This window comes from Perna viridis, chromosome 3 (genome assembly GCF_037379345.1).
Source record: "Perna viridis isolate PV_CMFRI_1.1 ecotype Kerala chromosome 3, ASM3737934v1, whole genome shotgun sequence".
Lineage (NCBI taxonomy): Eukaryota > Metazoa > Mollusca > Bivalvia > Mytilida > Mytilidae > Perna > Perna viridis.
Genome location: NC_142447.1, coordinates 19153324 through 19166588, shown reverse-complemented (window position 1 = coordinate 19166588; position 13265 = coordinate 19153324). Strand labels below are relative to the sequence as shown.

The 13265-nt window shown below is 31.7% G+C and overlaps 1 protein-coding gene across 6 annotated transcripts in view; it reads right to left on the bottom strand.

Moving 5' to 3' along the window:
- Positions 1 to 13265, bottom strand: part of LOC148621334 (protein madd-4-like) — a 74805-nt gene that overhangs the window by 15513 nt on the left and 46027 nt on the right. For all 6 annotated transcript variants that reach the window (XM_088575521.1, XM_088575522.1, XM_088575520.1 and 3 more), the window contains exons 3-4: positions 765 to 941; positions 259 to 492 (exon numbers count right to left, since the gene is read on the bottom strand). In XM_088575521.1, coding sequence (XP_088431647.1) covers positions 259 to 492; positions 765 to 941 — 411 coding nt within the window. The remainder of the gene's footprint in view (positions 1 to 258; positions 493 to 764; positions 942 to 13265) is intronic.

Here is a 13265-nt window from a genome sequence, read left to right as displayed (position 1 = left end):
AATGCATTATGTATATCTTGGTCATCCATGTTAATACTTTATATCTAAAATATTACTACCAAAGAATACATCGTTAAATCGAACGTTCGATAATATTAAAATTCAAGTGAATTATATCTTTCCCATATTTTTTCAACAGAAATGCATAAACGTCAATATATTCGTGGCATCAATTCGGTTACAATTTAACGCAATGTCAACGCTTTTAATAACAGAATATTTATAAAATGATACACATGATAATTATTATGTACAAACCCAGCATTCACCGTTGACACACATATCAAGCCCCTTAGTGTTACACCTCGTTCCATCAAGCACCTTTGGTGAAAAGAGATGAACGATATCGGTCCCATTAGCTTTACAATACAGAGAGCATGGCGATAGAGGGTCATGATGTGGAATCCATGTTAGTTTTCTACCATAGAGTGTTTCGTCGTTATGAGAACTACATTGTAAGCTTCGTAACCCTATAGCCCCTTTCTCGCATAGCTGGAATAGGGAAAAAATATATTACATGTAATTGCAGTTTTCTAAATGGCGACAAGGCATATAGCATCGGATACTAAATGAACAATCATTCTGCAATATATATTTGTCTTATTCAGAATTTAATGGTATAGTCAATAGCGTAATGTTAAATTCACAATTAAAGTTTTTGTGCCTGTTTTTTTTGCACCGATACGATACATATGAAGAGTAGTTTACAGTGATTGTGTAAACAAAACATACATGTTCATACCAAGGAACTATAGTTTTCATACCTGGTTATTACATGTCCTGTATTTTGTATGCTTTCCCTTGCAGGGCCTTTTCAAGTGATGACCATCATGGTAGAGACATTGTCGCACCCTGTATGTTACCCCGCCGCCACAAGATTGGCTACAAACACTCCACTCGCTCCAGTCACTCCAGTACCCGTTTGTGTTCCGTACCATCAACTGAAAGATTTAACCTCGAGGTTAGGCCTTACAAAGTTTTTATTACCTTGTTTTCAGGCCTCAACAAGTTAATTACTTAATTCTCTGGCCTCACAAAGTTAATTACTTAGTTCTCAGACCTCATAAAGTTAATTACTTGATTCCCTGGCCTCTTCACAAGCTTCTCATGCCTATTAGCATCTCTTTGAGAGGGCCTCATTATCCATATTTAGAAAAACAGTTCCCCCATCGTTTCTTGATTATAAGAGCAATGCAAAAATATGAAGAACTCTTATCACTTAGTTCTCTGGCCTCATAAAATTCATCACAAGCTTCTCAAGCCCGCCAACATCTCTTTTGAGAGGGTCTCATTACCCATTTTTATTACCATCTCAAATAAGATGATATTAGAAAAACAGTCCCCCAACCATTTCTCGATTATAAGAACAATTAATAAAAAATAAAGAACCTTATTAACATTTTGGAGCAAATTAACAGGGTAAAAGAAATGCCCCCCCCCCCCCACCACCACCACCACCGCTCTCATCGGAAACCACAGAGCAGATTTGGAATGAATAGTGTTTCTCTTCCTTTTGACTTTTTTTGCAAACTGTATAGCAAACTGAGACTATAATCTAGTAGAGTAATATATTGTAAACCAGGAAGCGATTATACGATTGATAACTTTCTGACATATCTTACACCTACTCGTCAGTTTGTCATATGAATTCAAGGGTATTGGTACAATACTGCCATTAAAAAGCATTGGTTCATGTGCTTGGATGATTAACCGTGTACCATTCCACTCACCAACTTCTGGGGTACTTCTATGATGACTTTCGGCGATTTTTATAGTCAGAGTTTATCAAAAATGGCTGAACTGGGATTTTCGAATTTTCCGTAAAAAAAGTCCTATTAATTCGACTGTTCAAGTTAATGCACGATGAAAACTTCTTAAATTTGGTATCAATTGATAGACTATTTAATTTTCTACATAATGAAATCAAGAAAAGCTTATTTTCATGTTAAAGTTTTCCCAGAATATTAAAAATACTATCCCTATCCCTATAAAACAGGTTTCAGTATGAAATAAAATGTTATTACACAACATACCAACACAGTAAAACTCGCATTTTATGGCATTTATAATTAAATACCGATGTATCTAATATATCTGCTCAGTTAAGGGCGCTCAGTTTTTCGTTTTTGTTTACAATTATTATATTATGGTAGAAAGGTAATTTCAGATTTTCTTCTATTTCACCCGGTCTTGTCAATTTGTTGAAATACCGTAGTTTGAACAAACGTTTAAATCGACTGTCTATGACCCCATGTAATAAATATTTGAACTATTTCAACTCCATTTAGTTGAAATTTGCCTTCTACGCCTAAAAAAATTCTCAACTTGAACAAAATGCTTTTTTTTTCATATAAACACTGTATGAGAGAAGACATTTTGGGTACTATAGTTAAAGATATAGAAGTATCCAACATATCTGCTTGTTTCAAGCTCTTAATTCTCATTTTTAAGGTCACAATAATGACCTTATCTTAAGAAATAGGAATTTTCGGAATTTCAGATTTTCTTCCATTTTACTTGTTTCTTTTTTATCATTTTTGATTTTTGCCTCCTCGAGGTTTAAAAGTGAAAAATAAATACAAAAATGGTTCAATTTATGTTTTTGCGACAAATTGATTCCTAAATGGGAGATTTTCTTTCAATTTCAAAGACTTACGTTAACTTCGGTACTTAAGGAAGATGTTTGTTTCTTGCCCTTCTTTGATCACTTATTCCTACATGTAGAAGGTTTAATTCACAACCTTAAACATTATTCCTAGCCTTCCTTCTGTTGTACGACATTTTGTAGTACAAATCTAACGATACCCATTCTCATTTAATCAAGCTATTGTCCAAAAATCTTGCAAATGCTTGGTTCGAACCGCTCTTTGTCCCCTCATTTTTAAACGGTTCAAGTTTCAACCCCTTCATTCAACCCATGGCTTTCTTTTGGTGTATGGCATCTTGTAGTAATGTTTTCATAAGGATCTATTCTTATAGTAATAAAAAAAATTAGAAAATTCTGATAACAATGCGCCATATTGTTTTTTTTCCAGAAGCAGCAAACGAAACACAAACCGGTCTCCGGTTCTAAACGCTTTCAATCTTTGGAATTCCGGATCAAAAATAGACCTAGAACGAGACTTACAAGCTCTATAGGCTATAAGAGAAAAAAAATAACTAAAGATGATTTGTATCACCCGTGTTGTCGACGAAATATTTGCGGAAGAATTATGAATGTTTAGCCTTGTTTACTAGCTTTTTATTATTAGTTTGATCTCTGTATTAATAATTAAGTTCCGCATCATGCCCAGCATAAATATTTCACATAAGTAGTGAGAATGACAATTAAATCCACATTTTGTGGAAAATAATTTGTAGATGTCGACTAACAAAGCTCGTTTGAACTGCAGATAATGCGTATCTATGCACATTAAAATAAATTAACTATTGGGGAAGCTACTTTAAATGCACCATAAACTTTCAATGCGTGAGGTTTTATAGAGTGGTACAAATTCCATCACGAACAAAATTGAAGCAAATAAACTAAATTATTTTGTTAAAAATGAGAATTTTACGACTTAATTCAAAATTTATTGAGGTAAAATGGATTTTTACTAACGCGCAAAAGATCACTTTCTCAATAGAATAAATTTTTTGTTTGTAAAAAATAAATTGCCCTACCGTAAGTTATTTCAAAAGAGTTCAAAGATTCAAACATGATTTTATAGCATTGAGAAATGTTGATGAGGCAGTTTGTGAGAAATCCCGTACAATTAAGGCTACTACCAGGACGTATTTACTTTTATTTCATACATTTTTTAACAGTACCAAATTGACTGACAAGCAATAAGTATTTAATTTAAGGAGAGCATACATACCATAACAAAGATAAAATTCATCGAATGAAAAAATCGGAAGCAATTGCCATGGAAATGATTTTTTCCCAGATAAGTGAGACTGAATATTGTTAAAGACATGTAATAACAATTTTGGGTGAGCTGGCAAATTATTTCCTTGTCTAAAACATGTAAACCCTAAGGTTAGATTACCTCCCTTTGCAAGCATGATATGATACTTGTGTCAAGTACATCTACAAAATTATCAATTTCCATATCTTAAACGTTTCATAAGTTTAGAATGAGTAGCAACTACAACGAACATTAACAGACGAACATACATTTTATTTGGTGGGAATTGATATAATATTTTGAGTTAAATGACTGCACTAGAATTGGTTATTCAAACTATTACTGCGAAAATAGTAAGAACGCATATTATATACAGTAAAACTAGTCTAAACTCGACCCTAAATGGCCCGAAAGCATTTCTAAACCAGATTCTGTTTAAAGTCCGTTCATTTCTAAACCGAACACATTCTTCAGTCCACAAGTAGTTCGATTTGAACAGGTTTTGTTTCAGAGATTTCAGACATAAAACATTTAAGTAGCATTCCATTAAGAATCATGCAAAATGTGATATATGGTTGGAAAGCCTGCATATTTTTTTTAAATTGATATTTTGTTTAAAATGTTATAGTGAACAGAAATTAACATGAAGTTTTTCATACAACCCATGCTCTTAGGAGATAACAATTACATAGAATGTACTGTAGAATTAAAAATTAAGGGAGATAACTCCGTAAATGACAGTAAAATACAATAGAAACGGTTGGATTTTCAATGTGGATTATCTATTAAAGCAGACATATTGGAATGAATAATTATACATTTCACCGTAAAGACCAATAAAGCAACTTAATAACAAAAATTAAAATGTGTAGCCTTTTTGTGGGGTGTATCACATTTAACAGAATTTGTTTGATTCTTACAAAGACTGATACTCAAAATCAAGACTATGATCAGTAGTAGGTGTCTTCCTTTTTGACGGTTTTAATTAAGAGCCTGTCCATGAAAACACCTGGAATAACCTATATTATGGTCGTCACAGAGTAAACTTTATCCCACCATTTCTCGTTTCAATATAGTGCATTAAACGTATTTAATGATGTTAAAGAAAACGGGGAATTTTCTTTATATAATATATAAAGTTGATGACTCAGAATATGATTATGTTCAAAATTCCCTAACATTTAAACTAAATTATGAAAAAAATTAAAAACGTTATTTCCTTTACTTTAAGGTTCCGAGTACTTTCTGTGTCATTTTATTTCATTTTAACATTTCAGTTAATTCCTTTTTAGAGAACATGAGTTTGTGATTTCTAATAGATGAAAACATGCGCCACCAACTGCCTTTGTCTTCCATTGGCAAAGTCAAAGCGATTAATTTACATAAGTACAAGAATGGGTTCTGCTTATTATATTAATTAGGTAGGTACATAGAAACATATCTAAACCGAAGCCAAAATGATCCGAAACCCCTGTCTAAACCAGCTACTATCAAATTCCCTTCGTATCAGTTTCAATGTTTTTTTTGAACCTGTGTAAATCAACCTTCACCTGTGTAAACCGAACTGCACCTGTCTAAAACCAAAGGGTTTTGGTATCGACAGGCTTCATTGTATTCAACTGAAAATCTGAAATCAATAACACTCACACTTATCATGTAATTAATCAGGAATGAAGTATTCCACTGTTGAACTAAGTATTTCACTCGACTTAAGGCTAAAAACCACTAATTCCACATAGGCTTCTATGCTAATTTCACAATATTCAATGGCTTCTCTGGACTTTACCTTAACTTTAACCTGCAGAGGACTATATATCAGCATGATTCTACATATGTCAGTTCACAATCCTCAGAATGGCATGTGGGGTTAGCAGACTTGCAGTGCAATACTGGTCACCGGAAGTGAAGGGTCTATAAATAGCATGGGAAATCCCAGTGTTTTCACAAGATAGGGGTATATTTAAAAATCATTATGGAGATTAGGCTTCACATCACAAGAAGCAAAATGCACCTATAAAATGTACAGAAATGTTTTTCCTTTCAGAAACTGTTTAAATTTTTTAAATAAGATGAGAACTTCTTTCACAGCACTATGAGGAACAGGGGTAATTTCTGCGTAGGATTATTTTTGCGTACGTTCCAAATGCTCATTGGTTGAATTGGTGGTCTGTAACCTTAACTGCGAAATTAAGAAATTAATTTGATTTAACGTGGTCCAATAAAGTATTCCAACTATGTATATCTTTTTATCAGACCATAACTTAAAACATAAATGAAATTTTATTGGTTGATAAGAATGCCATTACGTTGAAAAATGATGCAAATATAACAACATATTTTGCCAAAAATGATAATTTTATTACATCTTTTAAAGATTACAGATGCAAAATGCTTTTTTCTTTGGCGCATATATGATAAATTGTACAATTCATATAATGTTTATATAACATAAAATGTCTTCCACAGATATTTCATGATAGTTAAGGTTCAACGTTCTTTTATAACTCAAAAGTTTTTTTTTTGTTTTTTTCTTTGTTTTGTTTGTTTGTTTGTTTGTTTGTTTTTTTTGTTGACAAAAATGCAATGTAATGAAACCTATCGAAACGGACGCCTTTTTGTCTCTAAAATTCGTTCAGTATAGACAAATGTTAGGTTTTACTATGTCCAAAACACATTAAAATGAAACAAAGAAAAAAGAATATTTTGTGAAAAGAAGGCTTCGGTTTATTCAGGGATTGCTTAGGACAAGTTTCGCTGAACAAAGCAAGAAGAAATGAATCTTGCACATTTCAACACATATTTTGCTTGCAATTCTCATTTCTTGCAAATATATAGAAATTTCTATGTCCGGAAAAACCTGTCTTAAGCACTTCCCGAATAATCCGTAAACATGTCTTCACCAAACACTTTTGAAAGTCCCTTTATATCGATTTAAATTATTGAGAATCTTTGTAAATAATATACCTGATGCTTAAACCGAACAATATTTAAAGTTTAAAAAAAGAATTCGGTTTAGACAGGTTTCACCATATTTAAGTGGCAGTCTTTTTTAAGAATCATGCAAATTCTGTAAAATGTGATACACCTAAAAAAAATGGCTACATATTTTTATTTTTGTTATTAAGTTGCTTTATAAGTCTATATGATGAAAGGTATAATTATTCATCCCAATCTATCTGCTCTTAGGAGATAATCCACATGAAAATCCAATAGTTTCTATTTTATTTTGGTCTCAACTACAGATTTATCTCCCTTATTTTTGAATTCTACAGTACATTCTATATAATTTTCATCTCCTATGAACAACAATTATACGAAAAACCACGTTACTTTCTGTTTACTATGGCGTTTTAAACAGGTTATCAGAAATAAAAATATGCAGGTTTTTCACCCATGAATCACATTTTGCATGATTCTTACGTGGAGTGCTATTTAATATCTATTTTTAATATAATTATTCTTACCTATGTTATTCCATCCATGGTTTTGAATTTACGCTTAAGGACCCGGATGTTGCAGAAATATAATACCATTAAGCATTCTTTGTCCTTTTTATGAAGTATATGGATCATGAACAACAATTTTATCGCACCAAGACTTATAACACTTTCTTTAAAGCTATTTATTTACTTATATGATAAATTTACATTTCTGCATAATTGAATCTAGACAGAAAAATTATATGATGAAATAAATATATCTTATACTAATTTATCAAACATGCATTTTGCAGGTGTGCTGCATTAGGATTTAATAAATATTATCATTTATTAGCAACCTGATATGATGTGATAAAGTTTACAAAAATGTTTTAAAAGTTTTCAGTCTTAATAGTGGATTGACCAACTGCACATTAAATTTGAATAATGTATTCACAATAGTAGGACATTGTTTTCGTTGCTATTGTTTTCACAATTTAAGTTGATAGTTGCAATATCTTAAACTAATGATAGATGGATTTGTTTTTTTAACTTATTTACTATGTGCCATTATATGTACGATATGCACACATTCCATGCACCGAACCAGGCGTCGATTTCACAAAAAAAGTCGTAAGTGTAAAGTTGATTGTAAGTAATGACGTCATAATTTACGATAAATTTCACACTTACGACTTTTTGTGAAACCGACGCCTGACATTTACGATATTTTTTTCGCTCTTAGTAAAACTCATGTGCATGTCTAGTATACTTGAGACGCCTATTCATTCTACGTTCTAGAAAAATGCAATTATTTTTGAACTATTCTACTATTTTTTTCAGATGACTATTCATAAAAAAATAATCTTCTGCTCCTTGTTTGAAACAAAATAATCGGAGAGTTTTCAGTTTTGTTCAAGGTTACTCGAATAACATTGCAGTGTTCAGGCAAAACGTATATCCAAATCTTTCAACATCGCTACAATAAAACTGCATATAAAATTGTTTTTTTTTATAAAATAAGTTATGCGAGCATGAGATGCACTTGAACAAAAAATGGTTTATGGACTAAAAAACAATAATCGTCAAGTAGATACAAATTGGATAGATGAATGTTCAGTTTCTAATTGATATATATATACATATATAGGTCTGAAACTTAGTGCAGGTGGTGTTGCCATAGATGTCACGGCAGTACGAGTTCGAGTCCAGCGGAGGGAACGACCAAAGATTTGCATCGCAAATTTGACAGTTCTAACATCGTTGGGAATTTTTTCAGACCTTTCTATACGTTTATATATCTTCCCTGTATCAATTTGATCCGATGGAGCAGTGTAGCAAATAGAGTCGTCACATTCTGAGACGTTGTATATATATATGTGTGTGTGTGTGTGTGTGTGTGTATCGACGTGCAACAAAAAGTTTAAATTCTGTTAAACGCGATTTTACATGACTCATGTCCCTTCATGTATATCAGAAACATTAATATCATTTGAGATAAAAACGCTAAATTACTTAAATATTGAAAATAGTAGAATTGCTTAACTCTAGATAAGAAGCGTAAAATGAATTTTCACCTGTTTACATTCTGATAATAATTTTTTTTTTAAATTTGAAAAAAAATAAATAAATATATCAACACATGAACACTTCTAAATTTTTACCAAACGAAATTTGATTCATATTAATCTAGAAATAAAATGACTTTAATTCGTGATTTAAACATAATGTTTTGATTGATAACTTTTAACGTTTGTTTTTTCCTTTTAAATAATTGGCAATTTACGACCAAAACTACATTGGATAATGTTCAATGTTGTTTTCATCATGTTGATGAAAATTTAAGTCAAAGCATTTTATAGCATGCTGTAATTTTGGTATTCTACATTTATTGGAAAGTATTCAGATTTCTATGAAAAAAATCAGTGTTTTTAGTCCAAAATATCGGCAAGAACTACCAAAGAGTAAGCCATTGGGATGATTCAAATACGTCAAAATCCCAAAACAAGGCCTAAAGTGAATACATGAAAAAGAGACGATGTACACGAAAAATATAGCGAACCGAATAAAATTGATTCCCCATAAAGGTTTCAAAAACAATCTTTTTGTATAACTTTGTTCGAATGTATAACACAGGTAGAGTTATCTCACAAGACTTACGTGAATTGATAAAAAATATTTGTGACGAGTTCACGTGAAATTCATGTAAATTGAGCCTATCCGTGCATTTCCGGTGAACTCTGCCACACACATGAAATTTGTGCTATTTCATAAGTAAATTTCACGTGATAGTCAATCGAATTTCATGTAAAGGTTCATTTGAGTTTGATGTCGACGCGTTTTACATAAATGTCACGAGAACAATATTTGTATGTGTAATTTAATACTTTCCTACATGTTGAACCGTTGCGGAGATTCCCTTTACATCTAGTCTATGTGTAGACCATTGCTAAAACCAGGAAATGGAAAATGAAACCCCGCATTAAACAGGATTACTCATATACAAACATCTTAATACATCTTTTATCAAACAAGATCAGGAACGAGCCTCGGAGCGACCGAAATTATGATAATTTCAAAATCTATTTGTTTTAAGCTATTATGATACGCAAAGTCGTATATTGCATTTATTAAAAATGTTAATTTCTTGATGACATAATCTTGGGAATACTTGTTCTGACAGTATAAACAAACATTGTACAAGTTCCCGACGTACCTACTAATGTCCGGAGACAAGAAGTCACATTTATCATGAGATAAGATTTTTAACACATGGGGCGTTGCTTCATTTTTTAAATGTATTTCTAGTAATTCATACAGTTTGCTTTGCACGAGCATAACCATTAAAATATAATAACGAAACTGAATTAGATTTAAAAAAAAATCATTGAAGGAAACCAAAATGATGTACTCAATCACCAAGTCACACAAAAATAAAGCCAGTCGGTTAAAGAGTTATGATTACGCAATGTAACGAACTTTTTAACGATTTTCATACTATATAATAATCAGAATGGTTTGTTCAATAAAACGAAAAAACAAAACAAAAACAAAAACAAAAACAAAACAAAAGACAAAAAAAGACAAAAAAAAAAAAAAACACTGCCAAGTGATAAAAATAATTAACACTGTTGTCAATTTTTAATTAATACACGGAACCAGTCGCTAATTCTATTGGCATTCTTTGTCACTCTTGAACATATTTTGGTTATTCACTCTTGCAAAAAAATATTCTGGAAATGTCTGTCGGAAAATAAATCCCAGTACAATTTCACGAATATATCTAAGTTACGGTCATAGAAATATCTAGATAGAAAGCCGTCTCATATACTTTAGACACATTGTTAAAGTTTTCTTTTGTGTTTTCGTTCATGGTGTTATTTCTAAACTTCTAAACACAAATTGAAAGATTCTTGGTGAGCTTTTCAAATGCGTTGTTGATTAATTTGTCCAAAACACAGTGTGTAGTATGCAAAAATACATTTGTAGGAACTACAGTATTATCAGAATGTACCAAGCGAAAGTAATGTGAATTTGATTTATTATGTTGTAAATTGTCTCTTTATCGCCTTGATATGTAGATAATGGTTGAGATGTGATCTTAAGTTTTCTAGAAGACATTATCTCTATATCTGATAGACATTTGCACAAAAGTGAATTGTGAAATTGCATTTTATGAATGATGCGATTAGTAGGCGCATGTAGAGTTAATAATTTATAGATTTTAAAATGCTTAAAACATTTTGTGGGCATTAGACTTAATGGTGAAAGATGGTGTAATTTGTAGTACAATCACAGCTAAATTGTGGAATCGAGTTAGCAAAAGTAGCAATTTCAAGATAACTTAAATGAACGAAAAGGAAATATTTCAGTCGAATTATAGATAGTTAGTTATGAACATTAAATAGATGTATGTAAAAACATATTACATTAAACTGTTTTTATTAAGAGTATTCAAGGGAACCAAGATTCTGGTGGAATTCTAAAGAATGTAATACAGGAACAATGTAAAACAGTAGACACATAAAACAGACAAACACAACAAAGAACATAAAATGACCGAAAAAACACATTCAAATTAACTAAAGAAAATGAGCAACTCGAACTGCACTAAAAACTGGGAGCATGGACCAGGTGCCCCGGTAGGTTAAGCGTCCTCTGCTTTTCTAGAAACGCACACTGAATTGCTCATGAAAAGTCAAATCCAGGGTAGACGAAAGAGGAAAGGAAAACTATGACATGTTGAACAAATCAGTTTTCATGGTGCAGATTAATGTACCGTAACGATCCATGATGGTTTGTGAAGTGATGACTTGGAGTGGTGTAGAAAGAAACAAAATTGTTCATATCTCCTCCACTATTTAACGAATGGACAGTACAAAGTGGTATGTAAATGACCTTGTGCAATGTGACCCTTCTATAACGAAGAATAAATCTTATTAGGCTGTCCATGTAAAAATCAGGCAGATCTTATGATATATTGTTTGCACATGGTAAATTTTACCCCACTGATTTTTTCCTATGTTATGATTATTTCATATGTATGTCAAAAAATATATAAGGAAATTTTAATGTGACAATGGATAACTGCTTTTGCTGGATTTTTTTAAATACAAATTTCATTACCTTATTACTCCCATTTTGTCCAAACCCTAACAATTGTACGATTTTAAAATGTAATTGAACAAAAGTAGATTGTGTAGATTGACAAAATCAAATAGTGCACTAACCTTTAGCTATGTCATCCCTAAGTAAAGTAATAATTCAAAATGACATTTTTTTTTCTTTTACTCGAGGGGGTGAAAAGACTAGACTGTAACCATATAAATCAAATCTTCATTACAGTCAATGAGTACTTGTGTTAACAGCTAATGCAACAGATTTGTCTAGACGACTATGGGTTTGTATTAAAATTGAAAGATAGCTATCCTGTTTGTAAAAAAGAAGAGGTTTTCCGGATATATCGTAATTTAAAAACAAAATCACAGGATTGTTTTAGACAACATATCGAATGCCGCACTAATGGTGATCAGAATATTCCAAAGCAAAATACTTTTCCATAATTAGTGCAATGATATTCTGATCTCCCAAATATTGATAAAATAGAAAAAAATGATATCTGATGCGCACAAAATCTTTCTTTTTTTAGATTGAAGTGATCAGCTGCTTGTCGTATTTGTGTTATTACATATTGTCACTAACTACCCCCAGGAAAGTGCAAGCAAAGATCACTAAAGGGTACACCGTTTCTAATCCTATTAACCATATAGCCCAATTATAAACAATTTATCAAACAGGAAGATCATAAAATAACCTAAAATATAATTCCAGTATATGGCAAATCTATTTGAAGCTTCAGTCAAAAGACTGTGATAATTAATTACCGAATAAAACTGTAACTGAAAAGTTTTGGACGGACAAAAACGTATGCATAGACACAATGATCACTATATATCGGGAGTTTGACATTGTGTATGTAGGAAAGAAACTTCAATTTCGAAAAGTATTAGGGACCCAAACATATGTCAAGGTTACATACAGAGACCAAATGAAATTGTAAAAAAGATCCACCAAAATTTATTTCTCGGCTGAAGTATTTTCTGTGGTCATTGGCATCGATTTCATTAAAATGATATTATTGTAATGTAAGTTAAGACGAAAATTTAATTTTCTTGTGTCACAATAAATATTACTTTTATTACCATTATAATCTTTATCTTCATGCATTGTACACACCCTCATAATAGCGTGCTCTTTCACATCAGCATCAGTTTGCATAGGAAATGACACCCGACGACCAAACCCATATCAAAATTGTGGTCAACGAACAGGATTGTTGTCTCCAATCCTTAACAATAATGACCGGTGATTTGCACGTAACCGATCGAATGTAACAAATACGTTAAATTTCAGTTGGTGAGAAGGGTAACCCCTAGAAGTAGTTGATTGGTAAGGT